We start from the raw sequence: 20,559 nt of genomic DNA, 5'->3' as shown, positions 1-20,559 counted from the left end.
ACTTTAGATTAAAACAGCATATAATTTTAGACACAGTTAAATGTTACTTGCGCCATTTAGTTTCCAAGGTAACGAGGAGGGTATATTTAGAGTGCACTAAACTGAAATGGAAGAAAAAAGTGTTAATAATCTTGATGGAGCAATTACAATTAGTCAAACTCAAATACTAAGGATCAAAACACCTCATCTGCTTTCAGTTGAAGGTGAGATAATGCTCAAGAACCACCACTGAGTTCATTCAGCACCACTTCTGACACTTGCGTCATTCCGTATTTAGTGGCATTACTGATGGTACAGTAGAGGTTTCACATGACCTACTCATCACGGGAGGTTCAGGGGAAATACAGACATCGGTGGGAAAAGGTGTTTTTTTGTTTTATATGTTGAGCTTTTTAGCTGCAATAACCACCTAATATGCTGTTAAAACATTAGCAATTCAAGAAAATCAAATATATTAGAATACCACACAGAAATTAAGAGTTTAAAAATCTTCACTCTAGATAGGAGTGTGTACATTCAAACTTCTCACCTTAAACACAGGATTCGTTACAGTGCTGTATGAAACCAAAGGTGTTTGTAATGTAAAATTGGAGAGAAAAAAAGCTTACATACATGAACTGTGGGAATCATTTTCTGTACATTTTATAATACAAAAGGCAAACAACACAAAGGTCACATACTTTTATTTAGGTATAAAAAGGTTTTACCACAATTATATTTTTACCTTTTTAACACCTCAAACTTTAACCAGCTTTCATACAATTGTGTGTTCACAATTGAGTTTGGACAGGTTTTTAATTAAGTAATTTAATAAGAAGTTTTTCTTCTGGAAGCCAGTTAAATATAATTATACATACATAAACATGATCAGCTTCTTGTAATTAGTATTGTGTCTTCATTTAAATTCATATTTTAAACTGTAGCATGGAAGTTCATTTTTGACCTTTGGGAACAGTATATGTAGCAAAATAATCTTGGATCAAAGGTCCATTTACTAGCGTTCAGAGCTCTCAACCGCATCTATTGGTCTTTATTCAGTGAATGGAGCTGAATCAGGTGTCATCAGGTGAATTAAATGTGAAAAAATGCTATATTACATGACACGGTGTAGTCCCTCATTCGTCCAGGAGTGTTCTATCGTAGAAAAGGTTTCAGTTGTAGTCATCTGGACACTGTTTTCAGAATCAAGACGTTTCGGCTCCCATCTGGAAGTCATTCTCAATTGGACTTCCGGATGGGAGCCAAACGTCTTGATTCTGAAAACAGTGTCCAGATGACTACAACTGAAACCTTTTCTACTATATTACATGACCAAATTTCCACACACAGAACCCGGATGAGAGCTGAATCAACACAATTCACTGATTGAAAACCGTGAGATGCAAGTGAAAGTTCTGAAAACAAGTAAGTGGACCTTTGAGTTTAGATTATTTTGTTACATATATAACTTTTTTGTCTTTATTGGCAGTTTTATCCCAAAAGTCCTGTTTTCCCTACACAACAGTTTTTGTCACTGCTAATTCTACTTGTCCGGGGTAGGACTGCAGATGTATGCTACATTTGTGATGCCAGTTATTTGTTTTTAACCTGGCAATGAAAAAACAAACAAATCTGAGCTCCAACCAGTGGCCATATTGTTTGGGACATTCATTCTTTCCCTTGCCCAGAGTTTACCCATCACTGTGCAATGCCCTATCCAACCAGTAGGAGTCACTAATGTAGCATCATGGATGACAGCCCTCACTGGCTTCCCACCAACACGGCCTTGTGTTCATAGGAATGCACGACTGTGCCAGAGGTACCACTGCCAGGATTAAACCCTAGCTCTCTGCTGTGGCGGGTTTAAGTTAGAAAAAATGGTAAAAAATTGGTAAAAATCTGAATTTTTTTGAGCACCCAAATACAGAAAAATATTTACATTTACAGTCAAGAAACAAAATAAATGACATCCACAGCAGACAAATACAGTAGAGTTATTGTGTACCTGCATCTACACCCTTTGCTAAACTTCCTTTAAGTGTTAATTATAAAGTTACTCTGGTTGTAAAAAAGCTCAAACATTTAGATGAAAAGAAGGAGGATTTCTGTTCTCTCATAATTAACGTTGCATAATTAACATCTAAGTGCTGCCCTTAGTTTAGCGGAGCGTCCTCGAGGATTCTCTTTTACATCGTCCTTTTCTGGGGTAATCACTTTTCTTCGCAGAGGAAGCCAATAAACACTTCCACCATCTCTTTTTTCCTTCCCGGTGCTTTGCTTCCTTGGGCTGAAGTGATACTGATCTAGATTAGACAAGTCATCTCCCTGGAGGAAACGTTTGACCAGTCTGTCTTCTAGCGAATGAAAGGTGATTACGCAGAGACGTCCTCCAGGTCTCAGTACTGCACGGGCAGCACGCAGGCCTGCATGTAGTTCGTTCAACTCATCATTCACAAAGATACGCAGAGCTTGGAAAGTCTTAGTGGCCACATGTGCTGGTCGGTGAAGTCGGTCTTTACGTGCATAGACGACAGCAGCAGGAAACGATCCTAGAGACAAAGAAATGGTCAGAGTGAGTGGTATCTTGTAAAAACTGGATGCAAGTCTTGTTTTATTTGCATATAAAAAGGATAAAGACAGAAAGCATAAAGAATAAGACAAAAAAGTATTGCTCAATGTAAACAGAAAACATGTAAGTGTGCAGGAGAGGCTAAAAACAAAAGAAAAAATTTGACCTAAACACAATCAAGACTGCAGGAGACCAAAAGGGGTAGATGAATGAAGGAATGTGGTAACTTTTAAGGTTGCAACGATAAGTCCATTAATCAACTAGCTGATCGACAGAAAATTAATCTGCAACTATTTAGAGAATCGATTGATTGTTTAAGTAATCTTTCAAACAAAAATGTCAAACATTTAATGGTTACAGCTTTACTTTGTCTCGTGTGACTGTAAACTGGATCTCTGGATCTCTTTGGTCCGACAAAACAAACAATTTGATGACATCACTTTCAGCTTTGGTAACTTGATCATTTAGTAAGAGTTTTTCAATATTCGATGATGACAAAAATAATCGTTAGTTGCAGCCCTAGTCCCTTTAGAGCGAAAGTCTGGAGTATTTGACTAACCCATGAGGATCTTCAGTAAATACAGCATCCCTGTGTATTTCTAACCAAGCAACATACTAAAAGTGCAGTCACACTGGATTTCGCTCCCCATTCATTTCTATGAGGAACGGAGCAAGATGTATTAGCTTCCAGTCGCAAATTCTCTTTCACTTCGCACAGTTCAATCTCATTGAACACGCAAAAATCACAAAACTCTAGAAAGACAAGGTAGGATTGACCTCTCATTCAGGAAATGCCAGACACCAAATTTCATAACCAGTTTCAGACCAACAATTAATGTTGACTTTTTTTAACCATGGCAAGGTACACTACTTTTCCCAACTCTGCCCATAACCTCGATCTTTTCCTAACCGTAACCATGCATAGTTGTCACTATTCTATAACATTAGAAAGGCAATGTAATACACAATGCACAGTCCAAATGCAAAACAAGACAAAATAACCACTGAACAAGCTCATGGGCCAAGAGGGTCAACTCTTCAGGTCAAGACCACACAGTCTACATCAATCTAAAGGACAAGAGACACCACTTTGAGCTCAGCAATATACACATTTTGGACAGATGGGAGAGATAATTTGAAGGAGGTGTGAAGGAGGCCATCTGTGTTAAAATCTTAAACAACCATCCATGAACAAAGTGGGGGACTGCCACACCACTTATCAGCTACTATACCACCAATCAATACCTTGATTCTTGTGACTCTGAAGACGCTCAAGTGACCTAATGACTCATATACGATCTCAACAACCCACAGGTGTGATCAGTGTGTGAATAACACATAAGAGGTTGAAATGCCTGAGATCTCCACTGGTCAAGAGAATAAAAGAAGCCTCTTGAATGAAAACATTTTCAAAAATAAATTAAATTCAGTTGCCTTTGACTACTTCTAGGCATTCTATCTTCTGGTTGACTGAGAATAATCAGACATAGTCAGCTGGTTTATATTGTTAATGCAAGAGGTGACTACTAATTAAAGATTGTTCAAAGAAAACATATAAGAGATGAATTGACATAGCACGACGTAGCACAAAAACATAGCTTATTGAAAAATATATACAAGCCACTGAAGCCAGTGGAGAGAGAGCCGCAGCAGGACTGAGTGGCAGGTCCATCAGAGGCTCTGTGCGGAGCAGATGGATGGTGGACATGGTGTTGATATGGATGATGTGTAACCAAAATACTGAGGTAAATCCAGCCAAATGCCTCTCATGAACTCTCAGTTCACTAAATGCCAAGTTCAAGTTAAATCTTACTGAGCACAAAACGACTACTCCCCGTGTCCTAATTACTGTTAAAAAATACCAAAATATTGTGTTTTTTTGTAGTTATTGCTCTCTGGCTGGTGCACTTATTATTGGCCTTTCTTTCTCCCACTCCAACCTTCCTCTTTAATACTACTGAACAAATTTCACCTGACTTTTAGAGGAGGAGAATTTTCCATGCAAAACTTTTCACATCTCCTCCAGTTATTTGAACGATCCTCCCTCAAAATGCATGTGTAATAAGGAGAAAGGCATTACTAACTGCAGACATGCAGACAACTTACAGCTTGTGCAGCTGATAAATAACATGCAGGGTGTGGAATGCATCAAAAATTAGGAACAAATAGGTCAATACAATGGACATTGAAGGTTAGGGCTAAAACTAACTGAAAATGTATCAAAATTTGCTGCACATTAAAGTTGGGGAAAAATTAGCTTTATATTAAAATGTGATGAGTATGCAGGGTCCAGCTTGACTGACTCATTAGCACCACACAGAAGACAAATGAACAATTAGACACTTATAAAGACCTAAAGAGAAACTGCAATAAATAGAGAAGAGAGTGATGTGGCATTTCTCTCCTCCTGCACTAAACAGCCTAAGGTGTGACTCACACTGCAATCAATACAATGCCTGCACAGCAAGGACCAGCCCTGGTCTGGCCTTACCAAGCCATGTGTTCTCTCTCTAATTCATCTTTCAAAGGTCCTACAGAGAGATCCATAGAGAAAAGAAGAGATTAAGATGTGTACATAAAGGCAAAATCATGTAGTTAAGAAGGAACCACACCATTGCGAATGTATTACATAGGACTACATACAGAATTAACATCACCAGAAAGTTGCACAGTGAAAGTCCTCACGAAATAGGTGGTGCTGGAAGCTTGGTGATGTGGTAACTACTTGCGGGGCTAGATTCTGTAGTTGGTGAGCAAACTGGTGACATGCTAGTGCTAGCCAGCCACAATAGGCCTCCAGGCTAGTTAGCAAGCTAGCTAGCTCAGTTGTTAACTGTGCAATAATTTAACAGCTTATACAAAAGAAGTATCTGTATCATCAATTCCTTTCTCATGACTGACTGCAAACCATGCCTCTTTTGTGAAGCAGTTTTTACTCCGGGAGAGTAGGTTTATATAAAATTGGATGGACCAACAAAACTAATATGGTAGCTTCCTCCATTTTGGACTTTGTGGCTATTTGTTTCCTCAAAAGTTCAGGACTGTCACTGCCAAGATGGTTTGCAGTTGATTAACAATACAAATTCCTGTGTTAAAATCCAGAGTTGAATATGCCACAGCTCCATGTGACTTTACTTTGCTTCCGCAAGCAACTCCATTGATCGTGAAAATGCTATTGCAATGAACTAATTATGTCTGATGTGTTGCTGTTGTACGTGCTGGTGTGACCACGCCATAAGACCAAGTATGAAAGTTGCACAAATTGAATGTGTGCACTTAACACATTTACACACCTTTAAAAACCAAGAGGATAAGAAGGATGTACTCCAAAACTACAAATCAGCTATCTGCCAATATTAGCTTATCGAAGATATATTGATATATTGTGCAACTTAGTTCAAGTGATAACATTTATATTCATCAACCATTTTATCCAAGAATCTCTATAAAATAAACAGCTGGTAAACAGGGTTCTTTTGTTGCCATTTTGTGGAACTCTGCAACAGGTTGAGGTTTTCTAAATGCATTTTAAATTGGCAGTGATGGCATACATGCTAATGTTGAATTAATTCAAGAAGATCACCACATGTATTTTACTGTTATAGATGTTGCTCTGGGTGGAAATTAACCTTAAACAGCTTGTTGGTAGCCTCTTGGTCTCTATATGAATGCATCTATGTCCTTCCCTCTGGCTACTCAAACGAACACACACACACACACACAAAAAAAAAACACAGTTAAATACAGGGTAATTGTGCAATTTACAGCATTACAGCATTTCATGCTGTAATGTAGCTAAAGCTGATGCTTTTTCTCACTTGATTCCTGCTGTCAGCGATCGGCACAGTAAACAAACTAGAGGGTTGAATTTGGAGAAGCTGCCCTGCTGTGTTTCCATTTCAAGCTGTTGAAGCACTTTTTACAAATAAAACCCAAACAGTTCATGGCTATGGGATTTTTCTGTTACCTTTGCAGCTGTATGACATGCTTGTGTCTCCATGGATGCCTGCACCATGTAAATGTGTTTTTATGTTAAATCTTTGGGTCACTGGCATGATTTTTGTGACCTTCTTGATGCCATTAGCACATACAAGGAAAACGCCCCTACCACCCAGAGTCCAGACATATAAAACTCTGTGTACATACAAAGACATGACAAAGACAAAGACATGCTTATTCACTCTTTCATCAAATTTGTAAAGCAATGCCATGTTCTGTTTAAAGAATCTCAATCAATCGTGAAACAGGCTGCATTTGCACAATGAGACCACTACACATGGCTGTGGCTATTTGTAGAACCGTTATTATCATCAGTTTATCACATCTATTTGTAAAACACCCAGCAGTGCCATCTCACTCATTATCGTTGAATGTCAGAAAAGATATCAAACGATTTATAGAGCTCATACTGAAACAAGCTTTACAAAGTGCCTCAAATTAAAGGATAAAATAAGAACATTATCATGGTTGGAAACGCCAATGTAGATAAAAACACACAAAAGTAATTAACCAGAATTAGGTTTATAAATGTGATATACACCCATACAGCAAGCTAACCTTCAGACCCTTTCCTCTAGCAATACAACATGAACGTCACACTGCTTCCTGTGTTGGCAATGGACATTGGCATTGGACGCAAATCGTGTCTTGCAGAATTGTCCAATATCAACGGACCTCCTCAGGACACTGGGCTGATGTTTACAACATACTGGATAAACAGTTGAAGAACAACTGTGCCAAATACACATAAATCCCAACTGGAGACAGAACATGACTAAACGAGATGCTGAAAGCCTATAGATACAGGAAAGTTTGGCATTAATATACGAAACGTAATGGCTAATATCTTAAAAGGTAAAGTGTGTAACATTTAGGAGGAGTTTAGGCAGGGGAATTATTGGCAGAAATGGAATATAATATTTATAAGTATGTTTTCATTAGTGTATAATCACCTGAAAATAAGAATCGTTGTGTTTTCATTACCTTAGAATAAGCCGTTTTTATCTACAGAGGGAGAGGGTCCCCTTCCACGGAGGCCACCATGTTGCACCGCCATGTTTCTACAGTAGTCCAGAATGGACAAACCCAACACTGGCTCTAGATAGGGCTGTTCGTGTATTTCGTTTTGCAGCCACTGTAGTTTCTCCTACACGCTTGGAATGGAAGGATGCAAGCGGTATTCAAATGGTTGCAAACTGCAATTTTACTGCTAGATGCCACTAAATCCTACATACTGAACCTTTAAATTGATGCTGCTCAAAGACAGATCTGTAAAAAATTCACAATCAGCCTGAACCTCCTGAAATCTGAGCCTGGTCTCCTGCCAGAAATTAGCACCATTCAGCTGTCCTAAAACTATGTGGTGTAAAACAAATATGACCAGTGACTAAAACTCTGTGTACGCAAAAAGATAGAAATATGCAAACGTATTCTCAAACTTATATCTATATACATATAGATATAAGTGGTTCTGCCTGCTTCACTACTCTAAGAACAAAGAACGGCAAAGACTTAGTGAAATTTCATGGAATGTGAGGTTTTTCAACGTCACAAAGGGATGATTTAGTTTATAGCGCACATTGTCACAGGACAATCATTTTCTACCAGTTTATGTGTGGGAAATGGCGTATGCATGGTTTTGTGAGTATGCATCATTTACATTTGGCCCCAGGTGTGTATACAACTCCAAAGCCCTGCTAAATGCAGTATTTTTATATTCCTTTACAATTTAATATTTGTAATAATTAATAAAATAACAAGGCTACACAGTGGATGCTGATGCAAACAAACTGTACAAATACAACACAGTATTTGCTGAGCTATGTTATTTTCATCTAGAAAATTCATCATTTTGAATAAATATTTACTGCTGTGCAATGTGTAACAGACCCTCAATTGTAAACCCGCCCCCTCCCCCAAACCTTCGTCACTTCTCTTGTGACTGTAAATTTTTACCTGTCAGCATCACTATCATAATTGGTCATAGAGCCCCCCGTGGAACTTTCTTAAATGAGGACCTCTTTGATTGTTCTGAATAAACATTGGTGGTGACTAGCTTTGCTCTTCAAAAAAGATTAAACAGCTGCTCTTACTCACACCTGTTCTCCAGGGTGACACTGACGCACATACTGCTCTGTGCAATAGCTATTGAAACAACATCTCACTCATTCAGCAGCTCAAATCTGGAGGCATACGGCAAAAAAAAAAAAAAAAAAAAAAAAAAAAAAAACAATCAATGAAAACAAACAAGTGTGTCGTGTGTGAGCATATGTGTATGTCTGCATTTGTGTCAGGTGTGTGGGCATTTTTGTGAGCAGAGAAATGGGGGAAAAGAGGGGGAAAAGAAAGCAATGTGGAAGGAGAGAGAGATGGGCTACTGTATGTGAGATACTGTTTGTTTTTAAGGCATTAGCCACATTCTCTTCCAGCCACCTCTAGCTCTGTCTTTGTCTCAACTTTATCTCTCAAAGGAAGGTGTGGAAGAAAGGCACCCAAAACAGAGGCAGGGGAGAGGATGACTGGGGTCACACTCCACGTAATTTTCTGAGACAAATACGTCCCACCAGGAGACAGCCTTAATAACTCCACTCTTGTTTTATTTTCCCTTACAGCCTCCAGGATGCTGCAGGGAATTAATCAGGATAGTGTTGAGATACCTGCAACCACGCTGGCCAGCTGCTGTGTCCGGGTGATGGGGTTGACACGGCGTGCCTCCACAATGGCTGAAGCTATTTTCCTGGCGTGTCTTTCTTCCCCATATGCAGTGAGGATGGATGCAAGAGCCTGTTGATCTAAGGTATTCACAACGTCAGCAGCGCAGGACATGTCTGGGTACCTACGCACAAAGAGAAGCCCAATTAAGCTGCTTGACGTCACGTCCTTGCTGACAGTGGCAAATCCTGACAACTCTGAGACACAGCTGAAAGCCTTTATGGTTGACAGTTTTGAATGAAATGATTTTGATGGAATGAAAAGAGAAATTCAGCTTGTGCAATAGCTTATAATGGGGTTATCTTAGCTTGTTGCTTTGCACATTATGCTGACATTGTAAAGTGATACATATAGTATATATTTCTGAAAACATTCAAGAAGTATTGAATTGTAATACATATATATGGTATATACATGCACATATATATATATATATATATATATACATATATATACACACACACATATATACATACATACATATACACATATATATAAACATATATATATACACACACACACATATATACATATATACATATATACATATACATACATATATATATATATATATATATATATATATATATATATATATATATATATATATACATATATATATATATATATATATATATATATATATATATATATATACACATACATATACATATATACACATATATACACACAGATGCTGTGGCATGACCTTAAAAAGGCAGTTCATGCTCAAAAACCCTCCAATGGGGCTGAATTACAACAATTTTGCAAAGATGAGTGGGCCAAAATTCCTCCATAGCGCTGTAAAAGACTCATTTCAAGTTATCGCAAACACTTGATTGCAGTTGTTGCTGCTAAGGGTGGCCCAACCAGTTATTAAGTTTAGGGGGCAATCACTATTTCACACAGGGCCATGTAGGTTTGGATTTTGTTTTCCCTTAATAATAACAACCTTCATTTAAAAACTGCATTTTGTGTTTACTTGTGTTATCTTTGACTAATATTCAAATTTGTTTGATCATCTGAAACATTTAAGCGTGACAAACATGCAAAAAAATAAGAAATCAGGAAGGGGGCAAACACTTTGCACACCACTGTATATATAGATATACATACACATACATACATACATACAGTATTTACACACATAACTAAAACAAACATTTTCGATGAGGATCCATTAAAATTTGGTCATTAAAGAAGTTGTACTGAGCTGGGGCCTCATTTATAACTGTACGCTCAAAACGCGGCCCGAAAGAGGCGTACAACACTTCCTACGCAACAGCTGGAATCTATAAAAACAAACGGGAGAATGTGCACACCTGTACGAAAACTCTGACCCAACATCCACAAGCGGCAACTGCTATCACAACTTGAGACTGACGAGATACAACAAAAAAAATAAAAAATGCTACAGCAAGGGGGAGCCAGGACAACAGGTCAGAGGGGAGCCAGCGGCCAACCAGAGATTGGGTACGAAGCCCCAAGTGCAATCACGCTGAAGAGGCAGCAACTGACCTGAAAGATAAGATCATGGCGAGGATGAATGCAAGGCAACCCCGATGCCAATTACAATGGCTAAGTGAAGTACCATCAGAAAGTCTCCTAGAAGATGTGAATGCAGCATTGAGTGTGATCCCTACCACAACCATCACTGAAACCAATGAGCTGATATACGCCTCAGCAGCAGTGATCCTCGAGATGCTTGGCTATAAGAACAACCATGGGAGCCATGAGAAACAGTACCCACCATGGAAACGAAGGCTGGAGGCAAAAATCAAGGAGGCCTGGAGAGAAGTGAGCCAACTGACAGAGGCTGAGAGAGGTGCAATGAGAAAGCACCCAAGAAGTACAACCAGATGCCCATACCTGAAGCACTCGAAACTGCCAAACAAAGGCTCCAAGCCTTGGCCAGCCGCCTAAAGAGGTACATGAGAGATAATGAAGCCTGAAGAATAAACTGGCTGTTCGCAACTCAACCTGCGAAAGTGTACGCTCTATGACAGGGTAATAACAGCAGAGCAGACCCACCAAGGCTGGAAACTGAACAATACTGGAAAAGTATATGGGAGAGGGAGGCATCACACAACAGCAATGCACAGTGGCTGGTGGCTCTGAGAAAGGACCACAGCAACCTCCCTGAACAGAATCCAGTCACCATCACAGCGGCAGACATCCAAGAAAGAATCTCAGGTATGAAGAACTGGACAGCACTGGGCCCTGACAGGATCCACACCTACTGGCTAAAGAAGCTCACTGCACTCCACGAGTGCCTAGCAGCTGGTTCATTTGTGCTGCTAAGAGATGGGACGCACCCTGAATGGCTTATCGAAGGGCATACAATCCTGATCCTGAAGGATCCTGCAAAGGGTACAGTCCCATCCAACTATTGGCCAAAAACCTGTCTCTCCACAACATGGAAGCTCATGTCAGGCATCATCGCGGCTAAGATAAGTGGACACATGGATCAATACATGAGCAAAGCACAGAAGGGCATTGGCAAAGGAACCAGAGGAGTCAAACACCAACTCCTGGTTGACAGAACAGCCACCCAAGACTGCAGAACCCGACACACCAACCTGTGCACTGCCTGTATTGATTACAAGAAAGCATATGACTCAATGCCACACACATGGATCACTGAATGCTTGGAGATGTACAACATCAATAGGACTCTGAGAGACTTTGCTGCAAACTCGATGAGGCTGTGGAAAACCACCCTTGAGGCCAATGGCAAGCCACTTGCACAAGTATCCATCAAATGTGGCATATACCAAGGAGATGCTCTGTCCCCACTGCTGTTCTGCATAGGTCTGAACCCCCTCAGCCAAATAATCAACAAGACTGGCTATGGATACCGACTCAGGAATGGGGCCACCATCAGTCACCTCCTCTACATGGATGACATCAAGCTATACGCTAAGAGCGAGCGGGACATCGACTCACTGATCCACACCAACAGGATCTACAGCTCTGACATTGGGATGTCATTCGGGCTTGAGAAGTGCAGTCGAATGGTGACAAAGAGAGGGAAGGTAGTCCACACAGAAGGGGTCTCACTCCCAGAAGGAACAATAGCAGACATTGAGGATGGTTACAAGTACCTTGGAATACCACAGGCAAATGGCAACCTCGAAGAGGCAACAAGGAAGACGGCAACGGCCAAATACCTCCAACGAGTAAGGCAAGTCCTAAGAAGTCAGCTCAATGGCAAGAACAAGGCCCAGGCAATAAACAGCTACGCCCTGCCAGTGATCAGATACCCTGCGGGAATAATAAGGTGGCCAAAGGAAGAGATTCAGACCACAGACGTTAAGACGCGAAAGCTCCTCACCATGCATGGAGGGTTCCATCCCAAATCCAGCACCCTGAGACTGTACGCTAGCCGTAAGGAAGGCGGCCGTGGACTAGTGAGTGTGAGAGCCACTATCCAGGATGAAACATCCAAGATCCACAAGTACATCCAAGATAAGGCCCCAACAGATGACGTGCTCAGGGAATGTCTCAGGCAATGGGGAACAGAGGAAGACGTGCTGGAGGAGGGACCATCATGGGAGGACAAACCCCTACACGGGATGTACCACCGGAACATGGAGCGCCATAACCAAGTGGCTGGCATAGTGTACAGGAACATCTGCACTGAGTATGGACTGGAAACCCCGAGGTCAAAGTGGGAAACACCTCCAAAGGTGGTAGAGAATGACCAAGCCAAGATCCTGTGGGACTTCCAGATTCAGACTGACAGAATGGTAATGGCGAACCAGCCTGACATCGTGGTGGTGGACAAACAGCAGAGGAAAGTTTTTTTTATATATGTAGGCTGGCCAATTTATCAGTCTGCCTCTACTTGCCTCAAAGTTGACACAAACCCAATCATACTTTAAATGACCAAAAACAAAAATCTGAAAGAGAGAGAAATTCCACAATCCAAGATAATAAAGATAATTAACAACAGTTTTTCATATTCATGATTTTGTTACACAGGCAGAAGAAACCAAGGCTGAATGTTGGTAGAAGATGGGACACCAACTGTGGTCTTCGGTGTCAACCTCACACATTTTGTACACCCAACCATGCACCTGATGTCTACCTATTAGCTTTTGCAGCAATAAAACGTCACTCTTCTTCTTCATTTGCTACTAAGAAAGGACAGTTGTATTCAAACAACCAAAAGAGGTCACTTGTCAGGAACACATAGGTTGTTTTAATCATTACAAAAACAATATTGATTGTTTTTTTTTTTAAATAGATGTTTCACTGGTTGAATGTATCAGACATAGACTTTTTCACTTTTCACTTATTGAATTTAAATTATCAACAAAAAATAATTAAAATAAAGTCTATGAGGCTCATTTGACCCATGTTATTAGTAGTCCATTTTGGCTACGCCACTTTTTTATTAGTTACACTTACTGCTTCAATGAGTACTGAAGCAATTTCAAGGCACTAGTGACTCTGATTATCCAGCACCTCCCAACATTTATTAGGAAAATGAAGTCTAGTGTCATTGTTAATGAAACTGAGATCCATCAGCCTTCCAGACCTACTATGTGTTGCAAATCTCTTACCTCTCGCCATCCATTCTCATATCCAAGGGCCCATCCTTGCTGATGGAGAAGCCTCTCTCCGCCTGATCCATCTGCATAGAGGAGCAGCCAGCATCCAAAAGGACAGCATCAATGCTGCCTGGCTTAATGTTCATGTTAGACAGCAGGGCTTCAAGTTCGCTGAATCGGCCAAGCAATGGTTTCACACGACCACTGAATAAAGGATTAGGCAAAAGGAATGGCACAATTAGACATTTGTATATCAATGTGTATGGCACAACTGCTGTCAACATAATAGCCTTATATAGATAGAATTGGAAAATAAATGCAATTTTGACTCTGAAGTAGAAAATGCCATTATAAATGTTTAAATAGTGTAGAGGAGAAAGTATTTCTAATATTGCATTAAATTGTGTTCCATATTTTACAAAGAAAAAGTCTTAAACCCTCATTAATTTTCCAAGACAATAAAAGGGTTGAGTTCCTAAATGATGGCTCTGGTAACATGCTCAAGTCTTGCAGAATTATTTACTTGATAAAATAATGAAGGAGGAAGAAGGGAGTTATGTAGTTGATAATACAGAGTGTCTAAGTTTACCGACTAGTTTAATAAGTTTTGTGATGGGACGAGACCAATTTGGCAGACAACAGGACATTTTTTTTTAAGTATAACTGCATGAAGATATGTATTTAAAGAAATGTGAAAGATGTGCCCTGATCTGACTGTAAAGACATATTTTCTAGTTAAAGTTTCCTCTGTAAACAAAAATACATATATTCAGGGGTTTTTTTTTGTTCTATTTTTTATATGTTTTGTTTTATTTTTTATATTAATATTGTTACATAATTTACTTATAAATAAGGCTTTAAAATCAGAGGGTTAGGGTTAGGTTTAGTCTGACCCAAGTGTTGATATGAGTAACTGTGCACTTATTCACATCAATGCTTGGGTCAGATTAGTAGATTACTGTGTCATAGTATAGTGTGTCATCAGCATAAAAAAGACAAAAAACTGTTTACATACAGAAGGAGGAAGAGTAGTGGGCCGAGTATGCTTTCCAGGGGTATGCCATTATCAAAAACAGAGTGGAAAGTGGTTACAAATTTTTACCACCTGGGGTCTGTTAAATAAATATGATATAATCTCTAAAATATAAATATATTGGAAGGAGTGCAACTTATCAAGTAAAATTTGATGATTCAGTATCAAATACTTTGTGAGGACCAGTAAAGTTTGCTCCATTGACATCACCTATATTAAAGGAGGTGTTTGTTCAGTAGAAAATTATATAGCTGACAGTTGATTGATATTAAATGATAACCATACTGAAATTCAATTAGAAAACGTTTTTAAGGTGTTAATTTACCTGATTACTGAGTTCTATTTTTAAGCACCTTTGACATAACTGGCAAAGTAAAGATTGGTCTAATTTGAAACACGGGTTGGGGCATCAGATTTAAAAGGGGGAAGAAGTTGCATGTCCGTCTCTTGTCACTGATTATCTCATGCTCCCGTGCTCCTCGGGAGGGATATGCCACTTCTGGTATCTCTAAGTTTGTTTATCCTATCCTCTCTCTTTTTTTTCAACAATCTATTTGTAAAGAAAAAAGTAACACAATCCAAGTCCAAAGTCCTTTTGGTATTTCATACCACAGAATACTTTTGGAAAAATTGGAGGCCTACAATTTCTATGTAACTATGATGTAACAAAATGTTGTCTAAATTCCATCAACAGCTTCTTACTGTAGCAAAATGATGTTTTGTGCACAATTTTTCTCCCCACGAAATTATTATATTGAATAATGAATACATAACAAGAAAGAATAAATAACTATATTTACAGCATTGGATTGGTAGGTATATAATTTTCCCTGAAGAATTACAAAATAATAATGTTCAAAGTAAGTAGTTATGAGAATTTCTTAAATCTAAAACTTTCCTATTACTATCTTATTACATATAAAGAATTTAAAGTGGTAATAAATGCAATTCCTAGTGGGACTCTACAGCTGATGAAATACCACTCTGAGCGGCAAGAGTTCAGAAAAATCAGAACTTACATTCTTTGTAAATGGAATTGATATTAAAAGGCATAAATATACCAAGAAATATATAAGGACTTTTACAGTAGAAGAAAAAGTACATTACATGGAAGATTTGTGTTGAACTCCCATTTTTCTAATATTCAGAGGCAAAATAAAACATGGATTCTTCCATACAAATACTAATTCTTACACCTCAAGATTTGTAGATGTCATCAACAAATGTGATTTTTGTAAAGATGATGATTGATCATCTTGTTGATAGTGCTGCAGGCTCACTGCGAACGACAATCGACTCTGTTGCCCCTCTAAAAAAGAAGATAATAAAACAAAGAAAGTTAGCTCCATGGTATAACCCGCAAACCAGCAAATTAAAGCAAACTAGCTGTAATTAAACCTCTTCTTAAAAAGCCCACTCTTGATCCAGGGGTTTTAGCCAACTATATACCTATATCTAACCTCCCATTTCCCTCTAAGATCCTTGAGAAAGCAGTTGCTAATCAGCTGTGTGATTTTCTAAATAACAATAGTTTATTTGAGGATTTTCAGTCAGGATTTAGAGTGCATCATAGCACAGAGACAGCACTGGTGAAAATTACAAATGACCTTTTAATGGCATCAGACAATGGACTTGTCTCTGTACTTGTCTTGTTAGACCTTAGTGCTGCATTCAACACCATGGACCATTACATCCTATTACAGTGATTGGAACATTTAATTGGCATTAAAAGAACCGCATTAAGTTGGTTTAAATCCTATCTATCAGATCAATCTCAGTTTGTACATGTTAACGGTGAACCCTCCGTGCACGGCAAAGTTAGTCACAGAGTTCCGCAAGGTTTTGTGCTTGGACCAATTCTATCCACCTTCATATATGCTTCCTTTAGGCAATATTATTAGGAAACACTCGATAAACATCAGTCAGAATCAGAAATACTTTATTGATCCCCGAGGGGAAACTCTTTTGCTACAGCAGCTCACTATCACGTCAGTGCACACAGGAATAGAAGTACTAAGCAAAAAAATATATATAATACACTATAATACAGGTCAGAAAATAAATTAAGTACCAAGTGGGTATAAGTATAAAATAAAATAAGTGTGAAGTACAAAGTGGGTGTACCGGTTGATGATAATAATATGGTATAATGTAATAGTGCATGAACTGCCAAGTTAAGTGTAGCTTATTTATAATGAAACGGAGGATATTGCACAGCAGTAATAGAGGTATGAATAAATATCAATAAATAGGGAAAACATTTACTGTTATGTAGATGATACCCAATTATATAAATCTATCAAGCCAGATGAAACTAATCAGTTAGCTAAACTTCAGGCATGCCTTAAGGACATAAAAATCTGGATGACCTGCAATTTTCTGATGTTAAACTCTGACAAAACTGAAGTTATTGGCCCCATGGCCCCAAACCCTTCCGAGACACATTATCTAAAGATATATTTACTCTATATGGCATTGCCCTGGCCTCCATCACCACCGCAAGGAACCGGATAACTCTGAGTTATCTTTGATCAGGATTTATCCTTGAACTCCCACATGAAACAAACTTCAACTGCCTTTTTTCACTTACGTAACATTGCAAAAATCAGGCACATCCTGTCTCAAAATGATGCCGAAAAACTAGTCAATGCATTTGTTACTTCTAGGCTCGATTATTGCAATTCCTTATTATCAGGCTGCCGCGAATAAGTGCCTTAAGACTCTCCAGTTGATCCAAAATGCTGCGACACATGTACTGACAAGAACTAAGAAAAGAGATCATATATTATAAGAGATATTTCTCCAATATTAGCTTCTCTGCACTAGCTCCCTGTAAAATCCAGAATAGAATTTAAAATCTTTCTCCTCACCTACAAAGCTCGGTCAGGCACCATCATATCTTACATAGCTCCTAGTATCTTATTACCACATTAGAACACTGCGATTCCAGACTGCAGGGTTACTTGTGGTTCCTAGAGTCTCCAAAAATAGAATGGGAGCCAGGGCCTTCAGTTATCAAGCTCCTCTCCTGTGGAATCAGGTCCCAGTTTGGGTTCGGGGGGCAGACACCATCTCTACATTTAAGAGTAGGCTTAAGACTTTCCTCTTAGATAAAGCTTATAGTAAGGGCTGGCTGAGGTGAGTCCTGAACCATCCCTTAGTTATGCTGCGATAGGCCTCGACTGCCAGGAGACCTCCCATGATGCACCTCTCTCCTCCTCTCCCTCTCCATCTGTATGCATTTTTATCCCATTAATACGTTACTAACTCGACATCTTCTCTCTCCCGTAGTTTTGTGCTTTCGCGTCTCTCCTCTCTTTCTATCGCTTTCAGCAGCTATTTCTGCCTCCGGAGCTGCAGAGTGTGGATCTATGATTGTGGGCCACCTGCTGCCCCCCTGCTTGACGACTGCTGCTACAATTATTATTATTAGTCCTATTACTATTATTATTATTCCTAATCACTATCATTCCTATTATTTTATTAATATTACCACTACCATTACATCATTATTATTTTAAAATTCTACGTGGAATTTGCATTGTGCGTCTATACCTCTTCTCAGAGAAAATTAATGAGAGTTGGTGGCTTCACCCAGCTTGCCACATTCTGTGCGTTTCTACTCCGTTACACACATTCACACCTGGAAGCTGCCCAGTACAACCACAGTCAGATCTGCTGAGCACTGAGCAGCTCCATTGGAGCAGTTTGGGGGTTATGAGCTGTGCTCAAGAGCACCTTAGTCTGTGCTACGACTAAGGTAATGAGGCAGTGGCAGGCACTGCTCTTTCACTTTCTCTAACCTTTACGCCACAACTGCTACTGAGTGGGAATGGTAAATAAATAAAGTCGCCCCGTCAATTTATGGGAAATATTGACCGTTTTCCATATTTTATGTTTACAGTGTCATACATACATTGTAGATGAACAACAGCCACACTCAATATCAGGCAAGTCAAGGTTCTTTTAAGCAGACATCTCATGGGGAGACCATGTGAGATTGAATGGAAACTAACACTTAAGTAGCTTTCCAGTCAACCTTTTTAAACCGAATCAGATATTTCCTCGGAAGCCGTCTGTCTTAGCTAGCCTACTGAGATCCTTCCTTGTCACTGACAGAGCAAGACCCTGTGTACTCAGTCACTTCCTCATGCAAGAGTGGTGAGATCCTCCAGCCACATTCATGCATTTTTCATGTGACCTTTTAACATTGTGTGAACAAAGATGATAGCAGAAGAGAGCAACAGGAGTTAGCATCTATACATTTGGAGCAAAAGGTCTCCACCCATCTGGTTGCCAGATATGAAAACAGGTTTCTCGTGAAGTTATTACTCTTCAAAATAAAGTGACCAAAAATATCTGATTGTCATTTCTAAATTACTATCAAGTCATTTTGTACATCACAGACCTCCTGCAAAAGCTAAGCAGCTCAAGTTGACTACACCTTACTTAACCAGTACTCAGTACAATGTGTAATCAATATGAGGTTAACATGCATTTTTAATCGTTTTTAAAAGCTGAAGTAATATGTTTTAAGACCTCAATATGGGACAGAACTCTCTAGTCGTCATGACCTCTGGTGAAGGATATGTGACTGCTGATATGACTCTGGGACAATTAAAACATTTTCTATAGCCACATGACAAAATTACTAAATCTTACTTGAGCCTCGATGGTTCAGAATCGAAATACCACTGCTATTGGTTCATTTCAGTTGTTCACTCATTTAATGGCATGCATTTTCAGTTTGCTGTCAAAATAACCATTAATAATTAATAAAGCATAAGCATATGTAAACATTTCCCCCAATGACTAGCCATTCATTAATGATGATGCATTTGTAAGCTTCGCAAAACAAAGTCAAGTTTCTGCAGACTGTATTTATGATGGACAGGTTTAAATGTTTTAAAGAGAGGAGTAAGTGCTTTAATAAACCTCTGTAGTTCATTTTCGTCATTTTAACCGTATACTGAAAAACTTTCTTCTTCAAAAATACAAAAAATTAAACATGGTAATAAACAAATAGGTTAAGCACTATAAGCATGATAAGCACAGCTAGAGCTGACTGCAGTTGCTATTGGCCCTTATTAAGCTGCTTATCCTTAGCATATTAAACACAGCAATATTATGTATATATATATAATATATAATTGGTTTTAACAGTAGTGTTAGTATTAGCTAACTGGCTGGTTATGGTGATCCGATGGGCTTCTTCCTGTGAAAATGAAGCAAGTTGCTGCCCCTTTAAATGTATGGAATGCTCTTTCAAATGCTTCATCTGATGTCTCACCCATCTTTGAAGCAACTAGCAACCTGTGCACATAGATTGAGTCACTGATCTCAACACATGAACCTCCATCTGGAGAAGGCTTGTTGATTTTATTGGATGCCCACCATGTGTAAGCTAGACCACAATACCCACTTACTGCTCATTACCTCTACATTTTTGAGAAGCACTGGTGCATCTCAATATAAGTCAGTGTCTGTAAAACTAGTTGCAAAAATGTGATGGCTGCAGACAGGAGCCCTGTAAAGGTATCTGTTGCTCTATTGCTCCTCTATAGTTTTATTTAAGTTCAGTTTATTTGTAGTAAAGCAGCACCAATTATTGCTTGAAGTAAAAAAAAATTGCATTGCATTTAGAACATACAGTATACTTCTTTTCTTTACAAGATAATGAAGGTGTGTCGATAAGAGTACTGTATCAATTC

The 20,559-nt window shown here is 39.0% G+C and overlaps 1 protein-coding gene across 1 annotated transcript in view; it reads right to left on the bottom strand.

Moving 5' to 3' along the window:
* Positions 1-666: 666 nt before the first annotated feature.
* Positions 667-20,559, bottom strand: part of mettl15 (methyltransferase like 15) — a 56,065-nt gene continuing 36,172 nt past the window's right edge. The window contains exons 4-6 of the mRNA XM_044206488.1: positions 13,828-14,019; positions 9,205-9,383; positions 667-2,528 (exon numbers count right to left, since the gene is read on the bottom strand). Coding sequence (XP_044062423.1) covers positions 2,113-2,528; positions 9,205-9,383; positions 13,828-14,019 — 787 coding nt within the window. The 3' untranslated portion in view covers positions 667-2,112. The remainder of the gene's footprint in view (positions 2,529-9,204; positions 9,384-13,827; positions 14,020-20,559) is intronic.

Source organism: Siniperca chuatsi, linkage group LG1, assembly GCF_020085105.1.
Source record: "Siniperca chuatsi isolate FFG_IHB_CAS linkage group LG1, ASM2008510v1, whole genome shotgun sequence".
Taxonomy (NCBI): domain Eukaryota; kingdom Metazoa; phylum Chordata; class Actinopteri; order Centrarchiformes; family Sinipercidae; genus Siniperca; species Siniperca chuatsi.
The sequence above is the reverse complement of the archived record's forward strand: the minus strand, read 5'-3'. Positions and strand labels throughout refer to the sequence as shown.